Genomic DNA, 17,696 nt, shown 5'->3' with positions numbered 1-17,696 from the left:
AATCCATACATTTTCAAACTGCCAATATTCAAAAATACAGGTCTATCCCAATTTGTAATCTTCCAATGCTATCTTAGACATTGATGTTCAGAATTTCCTGTGGTCAGGTTTGGTATATATCAAATGATTGTTGCAGTTTAGAATGGCACTGTTGTTTAAGAACATTAGACTGATTCCAATTTGCTTAGCCATGTATAAGACAAGTTCTGTGCTATGAATCTTGGTTTCCAAACCCCAGTTCAATTTGCTGTATCAAAAGCTGTTACTTTGTGAATCCAGTGAGCCCTGACTTCCAAGTATATATTTTATTTTAATAAGAAATAAGTTTGTGGGGAGGGGCAGGAATAGAGAAAGTTAAGGAACAACAATGTTGAGAAAGCAAATGGCAGATTTTAAAGCAAAATACAATAAAGGCTTCTGTAGGTGTTGAATTAGAAGAAGAAAAACGTATGTTTGGGACATTGCAGGTTGGATTCACACATTCAGCTAAGACATGGTGTGGTTTGTTTATCGGTAATTATGCTGTTGTGTTACCAACACAGCGAGCTTTGTAAACCCTGGTGTGTGGGTTAATAAATGTGATTTTAGCCATGTGTACTTAGTACAGTGCAGTTAATCAACTCTGGCTTAATTTGCCACATGAACAGTTACAGTACAATGTTTATAACATGTGCTCTCAACATGATGTGTGTTTAGAGATTATAATTTTGGCTGCAAAATCAGTTCAATCCCATAGCAGTGGGTTTCAGTGTGCCTTTTCTGGACTCAAGAAAGAGGTAAGGGACTCTTTGTAAAATGAATCAAAAATTGGGAGTTTGAACAATTGCAAATTATCCAAGCCAGGATTTTAAAGAGAACGCTTGACTAAGTGATTAACTCTAAGTGTGATTTGCAGTTTTAGCCCTAATGTGGCTATTGCAACCTCTGACTTTGTAGAGACCCAAGAGGCATGTTTGTAATGCCAGCAAGCTCACCTGTTTTTTTAAAAAATTATAATTTGCAATTGTTCAAACTCCAATTTTTGATTCATTTTACAAAGAGTCCCTTATCTCTCTTTCTTCATTGGAGTAACTGTGGTTTGAAATTCTGTTTGCGCCCCCCCCCCAAAATGTAAAAATAAGCTTCTAGTTCTTTTGAGTGATGTAAAGAAAGCTTATTGCTGACATGTCCAAACATGCCTGAAGATTTGGGGATATAGTAATGCTATGTGGGTAGCTGAAAAACACCAATAGGGTTTGAAGAATGCAGATTGAAGGCCCCTTCTTGTGGGCCTACGAAAGAGGGGTATGTCTAGCAAAATAAGTCAGTAAAGTAATGGAAGCCTTGTGTGAAAATAATTAGCATTTATTCATTTATTCTGTGCTCCTATACTGCCAGGTAGAAATTCAAGTTATTTATAGGTGTGATGTGCATAGTTTTGTGCCTGGTGGCCTTTGGAGAACAGAAATTGCAACAGTGCAGTTGTGGGCTTGCCGGCCTGTCTCTTCCAATTTGCTGCTAGCTGCCTTGTTCCCATTGTGCAGGTGGAGTAGCTGAGCCTGAGAGAGCCTCCCAGCCAGTCCTGCTTATGAATTCTACCCTGCAGGGATGACAGTCAGCACTCTGCTCAAAGCACAGGGTTCAGCCTATGAGGAATTCTCCTCTTTCCTGTCAGTCCATGTTCATCTTTTGCTGGCTGATGGCTGCTCCTAATTATGGGATGTTGGCAGCATGTGCAGGCTGGCACTGTTGGGCACTGATATAGGGCAGTTCAGCCGGTCTTTACTTTTTAATAGAAGCTTCTGTGGCTTAAGTTGGGTTTGCCCTCCTTGAAAGCTGGTTAATTGCTTGTCTTCATCACACAAGCTGAACTAGAAGGTGCATAATTGTACTTGGAATGCCTTTTCTCTTTGTATCACTGAGTGTTGTATCTTAAGATTTATGATTATTGTATTTTATGATCATGATTTATCACTTGTTGCTTGTAGGTACACTGAGAGCTTATGCACCTGAGACAAATTCCTTGTGAGTCCAGTCACACTTGGCCAATAAAGAATTCTATTCTGTTCTATTCTATGGGATATTTGTTTGCAAGCTGGCACACAGGTTAAAATAGCTCCCACCTGTGGGTTTTTTTATGTGTGTGATTTCAATATCAGGTTGCTAGGCCTGATGGGGCACTTCTGAACAATAGATGACTGTCAAGAATTGAGCATGGAGGTAGCCTTTGAAATTTGCACAAACCTTCCTAGAGTCCAGATAATGCTCCTTTGATTGTAGGCATGTAGTAACAGACCATCCTGGTTTACTGTATGTACTATGCAATATATACAGTATACTGGTTTACTATTATAACTGTAGTTGGAGGATATAGAGAGATTTAATTCTATTTGAGGATTGTCATGTGACAATAGGATAAGTCACCCTTCATCCCAGGTTCTCCAAGTTCTCCAAATGATTTTTGCAGTGTAACTACTAGTGCTGGTTTTATGGATACTCAGACAACCTGCTTCCTCTTAGACCAGAATTTTTCAACCTTGACAACTTTAAGATGCGTGGACTTCAATTCCCAGAATTCGGGCCAGGGAATTCTGAGAGTTGAAGTCCACACATGTTAAAAATTGCTAAGATGGACAAATCCTGTCTTAGATTAAGGTTTCATTGAATAGGCCATTTTAGATTTTGTTGGTACTTATTAAGTAATTAAGCAGTTATGCTCTGGCATTAAGTTTGAAGATCCTAGTTTAGCTTAAACTCCCGCTAGTTAGGGTTCAAACTCCCTTGCTTAGGGAGGGCTTGTGAATTTTGACAAGAAATGCTCTCTTTTGTAGTTTATTCCATGAAGACTGCCTTTTACTCTTGCAACTTTGTGAGGTAGTCTACAGAGAGATTTGAGAGACAGGGAACAGTTAAAGTGAACTAAGTTTGTTGGGTCCTAGCTAAGCGTGTAGTACAGTGGTTCTCAACCTTTTTAATGCCGCGACCCCCACCGGTCGTAAGTTGAGGACTACTCAACCGGTCGTAAGTCGAGGACTACTCAACTGGTGCAGCACCGTTTGCAGAATGGGACTTTTGGCGGGCTCAGCAGGGTAGAGACAGCCTGGACAATTCCTATTGGCTTTTGAAAGCCAATAGAATTAGACTCTATTCAAGAGAGTCTTATTCTATTGATTTTCAGAAGCCAATAGAATAAAAGGGAGTAGCACAGCTAAGGAAAAGGGGGGGGGGGAAATGGCGGACTGCGTTGTTTGGCAACCCTTGTGAAATGGTTGTTCGACCCCAAATGAGGTCCCGACCCATAGGTTGAGAACCACTGATGTAGTAAAACTCAGCTGCTGTGGCTTTTTCAGCCAGTAGAAACCATGCTGACCTAGCCAGGGCTTACGTAAGGTTGACGTCCTGGGAATATTATAGTTGAATGAGAATTTGTCATCCTTGCTCCCAGTCAAAATGAGAAAGTAACACACTCCAGACCTGAATTCAAATACATTTCCCCCTCTTTTGGTCCATGGCCTTTCAGCAAATAAATAAATAGATAATATAGGACACTAATACTCCTGTTAAAGGAAACAATGTTGTCTTTGTCATTTCACCCTTGAGATCCAGGTTCAAACCCTTTGCATTATTTTAAGGTTTCAATCAATTTTAGCCTATCTAGCAAGATAATAAAAAGGGGCAGGTGTTGCAGAGTTAACTATAATGTCTAGGAAAAAGGGTACAATGAATATTTATTTTCATATCCCCAGTTAGTCCACAAAAAGAGCAAATTGCTTCATGCCACAGAGGCAGAAAATTAATTCAGAATTGGAATCCTGATTCTGGAAGAACCAAATCTTCTGGTTTTTTCTTCCTTGCAAATTAGGGGTATTCATGAACACAGTCTGTTTGCATTTTCCCTCCTCCTTCTCCAAAGTCTTTGCTGAATCAGTGGCTTGTTCTCCTGATGTCTTTTTTTGCAAATTAAATCTGCATTATATAATACCCATTCCCTTCACTCTGGACTCTGAATTTGATCACGGAATTTGGTTTGGGTTGGCTGCACTGAACATTTTGGGCAGTAACTTGAATTTCTTGCTGGTGTTTTTCCATCAGATTTATAATTGCTCCAGTTGCCTTATGGGTATTACCAACCTGTTTTTACTGCCTAACCTTAATTTAGCACTAGTTTTTTTTTTTTTAAAGAGCCAATCAAGGTAGATACTTTGGTGCATTGGTTGTGGTGTATGTGTGCGTCTGTGTGTTTTCAGGGGTGGGGGAATTTTGCTGCAAAATTCCTGTCGGGTGCAGTCGTTTTCTGTTTTTGTTTAAATAGCACAGCTTCCTGGCGTGGAACCAAACAGCAGTGTGGTTGTAAAGTTCTGGGTTTATGAGTGCGTTGTGGTGGAGAGCAGCTGGAAGGAAAAGACTGGGAGGGGTGGGGGGCTGGGAGGTCCCAAATGAATGGACGTGCTTACGTTTGTGTGTGTCCTGGTACTGCTGTTTGCCTCCCTGTGGGTATCCACACTTTTTTTAAAAAAAGCTACTTGTGTTGATATAACTTCTGTTGTACCTTGTGGTTTGGATGCCAGCGAGGCCCTGGAAGGGGTGGGTGGGTAGGTGGAGCCAATATGTTATGTAAGCTCCCTTTGCATTCTGCAATGTTGGGCCTAGCTTTTTCTGCAGGAGAAAGCGGATGCTAGGAAAGGAGAAAAAACAACCACCCAGAAATATTTTCTGGACACGTGGGACCACCAGAGGGTAGCAGGACTTGAAATAGGAGAAACTTTACTAGGTCTTTAAAAAAAAAAAAAAGCAGAAGAAAGTCCCAAGTGGTGTCTGAGGCTATGCCAGGAGGCTAAGCAGAACCTCACAATTGCAGTTTGATGGCTGAAGCTATCAACATTTAAAGCAGGGGCAGCCAACCTTTATGGTGGCTGGGGAATTCTGGGACTTGAAGTCCACAAGTCTTAAAAGTTGCTAAGGTTGGCTGCCCCAGCTTTAGAGCAGTTGTGCGGACTGGATTAAAAAGCGGTAAGAAGCGATCAAGCCAGGACTGCAATTGTGACATGTAATTTTGCATGGGGATTGCCCAAGAACACAATGTGCTGTATATCACATCCCTGGCCCCAGCTTAGATGCCTTGTTTACTTCTGAATCTTGCTTCTCCCTAATGCCAAGATTGTCTCCTGCTTCTCCCATAAGACATGGCAAGAGCTTTTTCTAATTTTATATTTTAATACACCCAGGCCTTCTAAACAGTTCCCTTCCTGGTACTGTTTTGGTTTCTATTTTATCTTCTGTAATAATTATTTTAATCCCAAAGCAAAGCATTATGGGATTTGTGGACTGTTCTGGTCAGCTTTTTCTCCTGGCTTAGTGGTGCTCATGCAGATCTCTCTCTCTCTTTCTCTCTCTCTCTCTCTCTCTCTCTCTCTCTCTCTCATGTGTGTGTGTGCGTGCACGTTGGCCTGTGAAAGCACATATGAAATTTCTAGATAGTGAAGCAATAGTTCCCAAGTGTGTCCTGACTATCTGATACTGCTAAGTCTGGGTTGGTGTCCTCATCAACAAACTTATTAGTTCGTTGAGTTTTTATTTATTTTTTCTGCACAGTTCTGCCTCACCTCAGCAGATTTTGTAAGAATGTTTGTATGTAGGTTATGAGTCAATAACGTTTATTTATTGACAGGAAATCTTACTGAACTGGCAGTGCCATACTTGTTCTTACGCACTTCCACAACTTTTTATATAGATTTTTCAATCAGATTGGGATAAGGTTAGTGTGTCCTTTTCCAGCTTTGTGTGGACATTGGGCAACAATATATGAAAGGCTCTTAAATTGTGGTGGCTAGTTCTCCTGTCAGCTCTTATTAATTCTTAGCTGTATTAGAGGCAATAATGAAGAGATGATTGTGTGATTTACAGAATTGTTTGGGGCACTCAAGGAGTCCCTTTTATTGACAAAATTAATGAGATGTTTGCTCCTGTTTATATATGATTGGAGTACAATTCTTTTTAAAACAGGTAGTCCTCGACTTACAACTGTTTGTTTAGTGACCATTCAAAGTTACAACGGTACTGAAAAAATGACTTATATGATCATTTTTCACACTGATGACCATTTTCACACGACCATTGAAGCACCTCATGGTCACGTGATCAAAATTCAGATGCTTGGCAACTGGTTCATATTTATGGCGGTTGTAATGTCCCAATGTCATGTGATCTTTTGTGATCTTCAGACAAGTAAAGTCAGTGGGGAAACCAGGTTCGCTTAACAACCGTGTTACTAACTAAACTGCAGTGATTCACTTGATAATTGTAGCAAGAGTGGTCGTAAATTGGGGCAAAATCCACGTAACAAATGTCTCACTTAACAACATAAATTTTGGGCTCAATTGTGGTTGAAAGTTGAGGACTATCTGTTTATTAATTTTTTGCTTTTAAAATAATAAGCAAAAAACAAAACACCAAAATATATACATTGTCAAAAAATATACAAGTGCTGAAAAAATAAAGCAAAAACAAGATACAGAGAACAATGTGTTGTTACAATTCTATATACAATTATCAAACATAAAAATTCAAATGCGTATGTTTTTATTGTATAAATGAATAAAAATGAATGAATCCCATATTTCCTTAAATGATTTTATTCATACATTTATCTTTCCAATGTTGTAATATCAGCTTGTTACTTATAATAAGGGCCTGGAGAATCAGTTTAAGTTGTCCAGTTGTCAAATTCCACATACTAGACATGTAATAAAATAATATAAAATACTATCCTCTAAAAGTTTTAGGGTTTCTTGCATGGTCACATTAACAACAACAACAACAATAATAAAGTTGGAAGGGACCTTGGAGGTCTTCTAGTCCAACCCCCTGTTGTCTGTCCAGTCTCTTAAATAAAACTTCCAGTGTTGGAGCATTCACAACTTCTGGAGGCAGGTTGTTCCACTGATTAATTGTTCTACTGTCAGGAAATTTAAATTTATTTTCCCTACAATGTTCAAAGCATTCTTACCTGGTTAAAATTTTCCCAAGGTTAATTACCTTAAAGTATTTAAATCTATTTTCATGTCTTAAAAAGTAAGTAAAAAAAGACACAAAAGAAAAACAAAGAAAAAAGAAAAGACGAGAGAGAGAGAGAGAGAGAGAGAGAGAGAGAGAGAGAGAGAGAGAGAGAGAGAGAGAGAGATTTCTCCTTAGTTCTAGGTTGCTTCTTTCTTTTACTAGTTTCCATCTTTTGCTTCTTGTCCTGCCCTCCAGGCGCTTTGGAGAATAGCTTGACTCCCTCTTCTTTGTGGCAACCCCTGAGATACTGGAACACATCATGTCAATCCTAGTCATTCTTTTCATTAAACTAGACATAACCAATTCCAGCAATATAGTCTATTACTTTCTCATAATTAGGCTCTTTTTCCTTTTGGAAATGCTGATAAGGGTTATTTGAAATAAAAATCCTTCCATGTAAAAATGCAGCTAGGCAAAACTGATTTTTTCCTTGTTGCCCTCAGAAATGATACTAGTGTGCTGAAGCAGTTTCAATGTTTTTCAAACTTAAACTTGAAGCTATGTGGACTTCAACTCCCAGAAGTCTGGCTGGGGAATTCTGGCAGCTGAAGTCCACACATCATCGTGGCCAATGTTGGCAAACATTGTAATAGAGACGACCTTGAGGTCTTATGTGGCAGGATACAAATCTACCGGTTGAATAAATTATTTCAACTGTATTAATTCAAGTATTCCTGAAGTCCCTCAAGACTTGGCATGTCACGTTTGGGGGCTTCAGAGGACCAGTAAGATCTCCCGGTGGCTCCATTGCAAGTAGTCCTCGACTTACAACAGTTTGTTTAGTGACAGTTTGAAGTTACAACGTCACTGGAAAAAAGTGATTTATGACCATTTTTCACACTTTACCACCGTTGCAGCATCCCCATGGTCACGTGATCTCAAAATTCGGAAGCTTGGCAACTGACTTATATTTATTACAGTTGCAACGTCCCAAGATCATGTCATCCCTTTTACGATCTTCTGAAAACCAAAGTTAATGGGGAAGCCAGATTCATTTAACAACCATTTTACTGACTTAATAACTGCAATGATTCATTTAACAACTGGGGCCAAACTCATTTAACAAATGTCTCACTTAGCAACAGAAATGTTGGCTCTGTCGTTGTAAGGCGAGGACTACCTGTACAGGGTTAACATTTACTACTCTCTTTTATGCCTTAGGGCAGGGGTCTTCAAACTTGGCATGCTGGCTGAGGAATTCTGGGAGTTGAAGTCCACAAGTCATAAAAGGGCCAAGTTTGAAGACCCCTATCTTGGGGGGGGGTTGCATTCTAATAATGACTTCTTATTATATGTTAATTGTTTTTATGCCACCCAGAGTCACTTTTTCGGTGATGAGCAGCCATATAAATTTGATACATTCATAAATAAATATAAACATGTAAAGAAAACAAGTTGGAGAGAGACTCTACCAGCTGCTTCTGTGGAATGTGTAGGTGGGGTGCCTTCCCTCTTCTGTGGTTTTCCACCTAAATTCTAAGTCGGAATTCCAAGGCTTGCAATCCCAGCACACCTGAAAAGTGCCAAGTTGGGAAAAGCTGGGTTTTGGGTGTAACAAAGCCAGTTGCCTTCCTCAAGTGAATTATCTGATTTTTGATAGTGGCCTTGAAAGCACCTGGGAGATTTCCTTGAAGCTTAGCTATTCTAAATAAACCTCCTCCTCATTTTGGGATGGTTCTGGGAAGCTGGCAGGAAGGTGTTCCAGCTTGTTAGACAAGCCTGTGGCTTGTTCTGCCCTATAGCTTCATCTTCTTCCTAGTGACCACCTTTCGGGAATGGCCCTTTCTCATTATATTTCTTTCTTTCTCTGACATGTTTGAACCTAGTTTGTATGCCAAGGTTTCTATCTAAGAAACACCAATCCAATCTCTCAACATGTTACTAGTCTACAAGAATGTCCTTTTATAATATTGTGTCTTACTTAATTGAAGCTTTTAAACTGCCCAGTAGCTCAAACTCTGTTGATCATGTATGACTAAGTACGCTAAAAATACAATCTGAATAAAAGCATGTGCCTTAAAATAAAAAATGTGAAATAAAAGCACTGTACAGATAGTCCTCGACTTACAACCATTTGTTTGGTCACCATTAAATGGTTGCAATGGCACTGAAAAAAAGTGACTTATGTCCATTTTTCAGAGTTACAACTGTAGCAGCCTCTCCATGGTCATGTGATCAAAATCAAGGCACTTGATCATGGCAACTGGCCTCTGTTTATGACATTTGTTCCCAGGGTCATCTGAGCACCATTGGTAACCTTCCCAGCTGGCTTCTGACAAGCAAAGTCAGTGGGGGAAAGTCAGATCCACATAACGATCTCATGACTCATTTAACAATTGCAGTGATTTGCTTAACAACTGTGGTTGTAAAATGGGATACAACTCAGTTAACAACTCCCTTGCTTAGCAGTGGAGATTTTGGGCCCCATTGTGATTGTAAGTCAAGGACTACCTGTATAAACTAGTCCAGCAACACATCAGTTGTAGAAAAAATTGATTAAAATACTATTGAAAGCCAATTAAAAAGCCTAGGAAAATAGGAAAAGTCTTCACTTGTCACCAAACTGATGCTCACTGGTTTATCGATTGAGCCTCCCTGGGATAAATGGGATCCCACCATGGAACAGGTTCTCCCCCCTTTGTAGCGTCCCACTAGAGAGGTCTCCACTAGGCGACATTAAAATCATAAACCGAAAAATATGCAAAAGGATTTACAGGAAAAATGAAAGTATTCTCTTCCTCCTGCAGTGAAATGATTCAAATATGCATGATACCCACTTGGCCTATGCATGCTTGTTAGAATGAATGAATGAATGATAGCCAGAATTGTCAAGAGAGCATCTCTTGACAGCGTTGAAAAACCATAACTGGAACTGACAGCAGTTACGTTTGCCTTTTTCCAGCAACTGGATTTGGTTGTGATCCATCTGGCTTTGGAAAGAAAATCCTGTAGGGAGATTGCCTGCTCTTCTAACACTATTTCAACAGATTTTTAAAAAAACTTTTATATCACCCTTTTCTTTTCTTTCTTTCCATTTCACCAGGGCCAGAATCCTTTCGACCTGGAATTCTCTCGGTCCACTCACCTGGAATCTGTCTTCAATTTTGAATGTTCTTCTCGGCCCGGTGAGCTCCGTTTGCCTTTGAAAAACCAGTGGGAGGGACAGGGTGAAGCAGAGGTGGGCAGTTAATTTTTCCAGGGGACCATGTGAGAAACTGGGGACTGTTGTGAAGGGCTGAACTAGTTGGGCTGTGAAGGTGTGTAGGCATGCCGATGCAAACGTAGGTAAATTGGGGAGGGAAATAGCAGTCGCCTTTAAAATAAAAGCAACCCATGTAGGTTGGATAGGGGCAGCCAAAGGGCCAGATGTGGCCTTGGCAGCTGTCTAATGCCAGGCCTGGGATGAAGGCTAGTTAGGAATGAATGTATGCATTTATCAAATTCGTAGGGCCACCCAAAGGACTGGGGTCTCCTTCCTGTTTTTTGCATTCCAAAGTGAGTCTGTTTTAATCCATTGAGGAGAAATTGGATCATTGTGTATTTTCACAGCTAGCATGTCTCTTCTGAGCCCTGGGAAATGGGTTGAAATCTGGCTACAGGTAATCCTTGACTTGGAACAGTTTGTTTAGTGACCTTTCGAAATTGCAATGGCACTGAAATAAAGTGACTTGTGACTGTTTCTCACATTTCCAACTGTTGCAATATCTCCATGACCAGCTGATCAAAGTTCAGACGCTTGGCAACTGGCTCCTATTTAGGACAGTTGCAGTGTCCCGTGATCACGTGACCACCACCCCCTTTTGTGACCTTCTGGGAAGCAAAGTCAATGGGGGAAGCCAGATTCACTTAACAACTGTGTTATTAACTGAACACCTGCAGTGATTCCCTTAACAACTGCGGCAAGAAAAGGTGTAAAATGGGGGGAAGTTCATTTAACAACTGCCTCTCAGCAACAAAAGGGCTGGGCTCAATTGTGGTCGTTAAGTCGAGGACTACCTGTATTGGGAATTGGCGTGTGGGATCATACAGCCATCTAATCTGATTCAGATGGACTTCCCTTTGACTCAGTGGTGAATGCTGATGAAACCTGACGTCTATAAGCTTTGGACATGTGGTTGAATTAAGATCTTTACAAAGGATGCTAAGGCTGCACTCAAGGGGGGCTCTTCCCCTTTCTGCAATTGGTGAGAAATGCTAGCCTGAGAAAGAAGCTCCTCCCCATGTCCTAGTTTATGGGCGAAATGTAAGCTTGTCTTCAAGATCTGGCTTGCCTATAATTGTGTGTTAATTGCTTCTAAGTTTTGAATGTTATTGTAATGCTTCTATCTTTTCATCTTCCTTTAAAAACACAATATTTGTTGACAGATATGCCTTCGAGTCAGCCCATCGACATCCCCAATGCCAAGAAAAGAAACAAGAAGAAAAAACGCTGCAGAGCCACGGACAGTTTTTCAGGGAGGTTTGAAGGTGAGGTGAACATAGCCAACTCACTAGTCCACATTGTTCAGTCTCTAGGCGTGGGAAAAAGTCAGGTGGCTCTGAACCTCTTCTTGTAAAAATATTTTATTTTAAGCTTCAGTGTCGGCTCACAGATTTATGAGGGTATTGTCTCAATTCCTGTAGTAGAAGAGGAAGTTCATAAGTGTATTTATATACTAATTTCCAAAACGGTTCACAAACTAAAACAAACGGCGGTTCTCTGAAGAATCCAAAAAGAAACTAAAAGAAGGAATTGACAACTGGCAAAATGATGAAATCTATTCATGGGCCAGAAAAGAAACTAGGTTAATTTAAAATTCAACCCAAAGAACTGAAAAGAACAATAACAAGAAATTGTTAACCTGTTTTCAGTAAGCTAACTGGGAAAATCCTTATGGATCTTCTCTCATTTTCACTGGATTTTTTCATATACCAAGGCCAGCTAGCTTGTTTGCAGACAAGATAGCGTTTCTGATTTCCATATCTGGTTATAAGCTCCATTAAGCTGCTCCCTTTTGGAGAACACAATGCAAAGTACAAAACAGAAGAAGAAATAGTAAAGAAATTAAAAGCGGGGAATTTTAAAAAAAGGAAACTTAATTAGCGTACCCCAAGATCACCCTACTAGATCTATCCAGCCACAATTTCCTCCATTTTTCTCTTTCTTTTAGCCCATTCAGTCTTTCTTTTTGTATTTGTTTCTGCAATTTAGTTCTCATTTGTTGTCTCTGTGATGTCAGTGTGCTTTCCAGTGATCACTCCCTTTTGTATTCAATTAATTTGGAACTTACTCATCTTTGACCCTTTCTCGGTTGTGTTTCAGTACACACCCATGACACCCATTCTCACTACATTCGGCTTATTTTCGTGCTTCTCCTGACGTACCCTACTTTCATGTGACAGAGTGAACTGAGCCACGCTGTATTTGGCCCTTTTCACTTGGCTTGACCAATATATGTATGTATATATGTATGTATGTATGTATATGTATTTGGCCCTTTTCACTTGGCTTGACCAATATATATACATACATACATACATACATACATATATATATGTTTATATATGTTCCTTGCCACAAGCTACAAACTGCCCACAATGTTTCTAATAGCGTTTGAATGCATAAATTTCAACCACATTCCCATATTTAGTAAACGTTGGACCAGGGAGCCCAGATTCATCGGCTTGAGTTAGTTGTTGGTGGTTGTTTTTTACAGTGACTATATAATTTCATTTGCCCTATCAGACCCAACTTACCGATATTTTGATACATCGATCTTCAGATCCTTTGTTGCATCATGGAAGGATAACATTTTCAGCAATATTCTCAGACAAGAACACAATATCCCCATTTAGTCAACATCTAAGACTACCACAAGTACTTGTACATTAAACAAATAAAGGGACATGATACACCTTTGTCTTAGTCTTTCTTTGAAGTTGAGTCATTTGCTAAGTGTCCTGCTGATCATCATAGTTTAGTTTATTTCCATCTTATACTACTTTCAGCAACTAACCTTCATATTTGCACAAAGCACTCCATAGTTCAACCCTATTCAGTTCATCATATGTGATTTCTGAATCACCAAACGGGCAATACAGTTAGTCCTTGTTTAGCAACCATAGTCAGGACTGGCATCTTGGATGTTAAGCTGAGCGGTCACTAAATGAAATCACAACTGTGCTTAATTATTTCAGCTTTCCTTTGCTTACAGACCTGCAGAGGTCGTAAATGCAAAGATTGGTCGTAAAGTTATTTTTTTCATTATGGTTGTAACTGCAAAAAGTTGCTAAACAAAGACTACTTGTAAACTGTTTATTTTTATATTTGTATATTTTTTAGCTTTGATATATTTTGGTTAGCTTGCTGTAGATGCAACTGTCGCTTAGTTTTACCCCAAGCATGTATACACTAGTCTATGCCGGGGTCTCTAAAATAGACACACAACAAGGTGGTGTACTGTTGCCCTCAACTCATCAACTAGAAGGTGATCTGAAAAGAGTTAGCCTGAGGTTTCTTTGTTAGGTTTGGTTATCTTCAGTTTACACTTCTTTAATTTTGCACCAAAACACACTCAAACAACATGCTATACAAGCCACGGACAGAGATGTCTATAGCTTTCCTGTTCACAGGAAGGAGTAAATGTCATTGGCTTGTGCCATCCTTGTTTATACAATCACATCCCACCTGGAGAATTGTTTCCAGTGATAAACCTGAAGCAGGTTCATAAATGGGCAAGCTGGATGAGCGAGACACATGTCCTAGGACAGTGGTTCTCAACCTTTGTGTGACGGCAACCCCCGTCACACGGGCGCGCCGCGCATGTGCGATGCGGCGCGCATGCACGGCACTGCCCCCATGCACCGCCCCCATGCGCGGTGGCGGCCCCATGCACCGCCCCATATGCAGCGCACATGCACGGCGCCGCTCCCATGCGTGGCGCGCATGCACGGCTGCGCCCCCGTGCGTGGCGTGCATGCGCGGCGGCGCCCCCTGAGGGGGAAAAATGAAGGATCACATTGTTTGGTGACCCCCGTAAAATGGTCGTTCGACCCCAAATGGGGTCGCGACCCATAGGTTGAGAACCGCTGTCCTAGGACAAGATAAGGAAGAAATCGAAAATATTGGGCCTTAAAAAGAGAAGATCGAGGAACTAATATGGTAGCATACTTTGAAAGGAGATACAGATGTTCTTTGCCATGCAGAAGGTGGAAGACAGAATCATGGGTTAACTTAGGATGAGGTGATTTTGTTTAAGTGTAAGAAAGCTTCCCCTCAGTTGTTAAAGTAATCTCAGAGTAGAACCATTTACTTCCCTGGGGGTTGGATTTGTTGACTCTGATCCGATTAGATCAGTGTTGTTAAGCAATTAAGTAGGATGAAGCTACATTTGTTGAAACAAAACTAGAAACTGGAGAACTTAGATGTGGGTGAATTCTGGAATGGTTACCTTTGCATTTTTGGTCTTTTGTGGGTTTCCCCCCAGATCAGTGGGGGTGCTGTCTGAACACTCTGTTGAAGTCTGATTTTGGGATATGCTTTCTCTCCCTGCCCTTCTCTTTCTGCCACCACGTTCAGATGTTTACCAGCTCCAAGAAGAGATCCTCGGAGAAGGAGCACATGCAAAAGTCCAGGCCTGTGTTAACCTCATTACTAATAAGGAGTACGCAGTGAAGGTATGAATCTTTGGTCATAGTGGCTTTTCTGAGGAAAGGGAATTCTGGGAAATAATAAGGCCTGTTGTTTCCCAAACACCGAAGCCAAAAGAGTTGAGCTGAAATGTATACATGGGTGGAAATATCTGAATTTTGGTCTTCTGCAATAATAGAATCCTGGTGCATTATAGTCAGCAGCCATGTTTTTGAGAAATGCTTTGTAGTTCTTGGGCATTGGAGAAAGCGACTTGAAGACTGGGTAACACCGAGATTCCTGTTTGGTCTCAGTGGTTCTGCTCTTTACAGCCCTCTAATCTACCCCAAACTATTTGAGGAAAATGCTGAAGTGCTACAAAACCTGTGGCATGCTTTGCAAAAAAGTTCATTTTGATTGAAGAGTGGAGCCGGGATTCGTAACTAGCTTCCAAGCACTAGGCAATTTGCTTTGATCTTGGTATACTTGGGTTCTTAACCTTAATCTAGCTTTGCAAATAAAACTCCAGTTCCAGTTTGCTTACATCTTGTGTCACGTCTACCGCTTGTTTGGAGGTTTTGGCTGATGCAAGCAAAAATGTACACGAAGTCTTTAATCATATAGTTGGACTTGGGAGGCAGTTGGTTTTGTTCTGTCTGTGTCATGTTAATCTTTCCTACCTTACAGGATGGTTGAGAACATTTCAAAGACATCGGGGGTGAAGAAGTTTTAGTAAAGATAGTAATACTCTGAAATGGTAGATGAACTGTCCTACTACCTAGAGCAGGGGTAGGCAACCTTGGCTCTTTTATGACTCATGGACTTCAACTCCCAGAATTCCTGAGCCAGCATGGCTCAGCTTGGAAATCTCTCCTTTCCCTCAGCATGGCCGGCTGAGGAATTCTGGGAGTTGAAGTCCACAAGTCATAAAAGGGCCAAGTTTGAAGACCTCTGGCTTAGCTAAACATTGAAAAAGAATCTCTGTAAGTGGAAAGTTAGTTTGGTTCATTCTCTGGAATGCTAGCTACTTACTTCCAGAAAGATAATAGCCTTTTTTAAAAAAAAATGTGTAGAGTTAGTAGAGTTTCTTTTTAATAATTACCATCATCTTTTGGAAAGGGTCTATGACAATTCACCACAGCTTACTCGCCGCAGGACAAGAGTTACACCAATATCAAAGAAATGGTGGAGTAGAACCAGTAAAGAAAAAAATGCAAAAAGAAGGACAAAATGAAACGTGAATGACAAAAATTAAAATAGTTTTTTTTTATTTATGTTAAATAATTAAAATTGAATTGTTAAATTATCCCACAGCAAGGTGTCTCGCTGTGAGTTGGCTGTGGTGAGTTGGAAATGTGGCTAATTGGCATTGCCAAGGCATCAGGATATTTCTTGATCTGGAAAATAAGGATTGATTATTCCTTCCAGAGTATATTTATTATTTATATTTATTGAAGCTGTTCAAGCATTAGGCAGATGCAAATACAGTTTGTATGCAAGAGAGGTCTACTTTACATATCAGCTGATTAGCTGATTCCTCTAATAATAACACACCAGCCACATAACTGCATGATTAATAAGAATGAAACAGCTCTTCTGTTCCTAGCTTCTTTTGAAAGGCACGCTGCTGCCTAAAATAAACAGGATGTCTGTCTTCTCAGTCTTGAGAAGAATGATTAAGATTGTCTAGTCCCTTTCCTCTGCCTCTCCATTTTTATTTTTATTTTTTAAAACTTGCTTGGGAAAATTGCCCCGTGATTCTCCTGCCTAAGATATTAACATAAAACCAAGCCTGCTTTTGAATTCTTAAATGAATAGCTGTATTTAGTCAATTACAAGTGGGAGCAAGCAGGATGTCACGGTTGGTGCCAGATTAACAAAGAAATGATGGCAGAAACTTTTGGGATCTAAAGCTGGCAATTTATTTAAATTTATAATGATTTCTATTCTATTCTATTCCTATTCCATTCCATTCGCCTCAAAATGAGATGGGTGATAAATAAATTTAATAAAATAAATACTGTACATTTGTTGAACCTCGCCCCCCCCCCCCATCCCCAAGCTAGCATCTTCCAGAAGAGCTTAAACTACAATTCTTGGGCTGTATGGCAAGGGATGGTTCCAAGAAATGAATGTGTGAACATTGGGGGGGGGAGAAGCTTTTTAATTATTAATTTATCAAACCCATATGACAGATTCCCAGTGGAAGCAGTTCCCAGAAAGGCAGTGAACTACCCTGTCGTGGCCGGGTCTAGCCATCTGTTTGGGGTACTATTGTTCCTTTTCTGAGCAGCGAATTGAATGCTACATGACTTCTTCCACACATAGGACCCCACAATTTATGTCCTTGGTCCAAGATGCTTACAGCTCAATTCAGCCTAAATTTTCCTCCGTTAATTTATGGTGGACTTAATCTCTTTAAATCAGTTGCTCGGTAAATAGACAACTTGATAAAAAAAAATTAACAAAGCAGGCAACCCCCCCCCCGTAATTCCGCTCTCTGCCAAAAGGCCTAAAATTTAGTTTTCTGTTTAAAATTTCACTGAAAGGCGTCTGTCTCAGCTGCCTCTCCCAGCTTGACCTTTTCTTCTTTTCAAACCCAATTGTTCCTCCCCCAGCCTTCCCCCCCCTCATTAATCCCTCCTGCCAGCTTGTATTAGGGCAGGAAGAGTGACGCAGATGATCTAAAAACGGGACAGGGAGAACCTGGCACCAGCCCGTTTGTGTGTGCTTGTGTGTTTGTGTTGCGCAGATGCCTTGGCTTGGGGGGGGGGGGAGAAAAGGACAGTTGTAAATCTGATGGAGGAAAGAGAAGCCAAAAGGGTGGCGATGTTGAAAACCTCCCAGGGCAGAGGGAGGAGAACACAGCTGCTGCTGCACACTGCGTTCCTGCCTCTCTGGGGAGGGTGGCTTTAAAAAAAAACAAAAAGTTGGCAGACGGCGAGAAACAACAGCTCTTTCATTCATTGCAGGCTGCAAGTGGCAACTTGGGGAGCAGAGAAGTGTGGGGCCCCATAGACAAATCCTTTTTCCACCCTTTTGCTCTTTCGAG

General features: G+C 40.6%; 1 protein-coding gene across 1 annotated transcript in view; it reads left to right on the top strand.

The window, feature by feature from the left end:
- Window positions 1-17,696, top strand: part of MKNK2 (MAPK interacting serine/threonine kinase 2) — a 47,162-nt gene that overhangs the window by 3,588 nt on the left and 25,878 nt on the right. The window contains exons 3-5 of the mRNA XM_039328512.1: window positions 10,079-10,160; window positions 11,401-11,502; window positions 14,594-14,691. Of these exons, the coding sequence (XP_039184446.1) occupies window positions 10,079-10,160; window positions 11,401-11,502; window positions 14,594-14,691 (282 nt within the window). The remainder of the gene's footprint in view (window positions 1-10,078; window positions 10,161-11,400; window positions 11,503-14,593; window positions 14,692-17,696) is intronic.

The sequence above is a fragment of the Crotalus tigris genome, unplaced genomic scaffold (genome assembly GCF_016545835.1).
Source record: "Crotalus tigris isolate CLP2741 ecotype Arizona unplaced genomic scaffold, ASM1654583v1 scf7180000024379.1109085, whole genome shotgun sequence".
NCBI lineage: Eukaryota > Metazoa > Chordata > Lepidosauria > Squamata > Viperidae > Crotalus > Crotalus tigris.
Note: the sequence above shows the minus strand (reverse complement) of the source record. Positions and strands in the feature narration are given on the sequence as shown.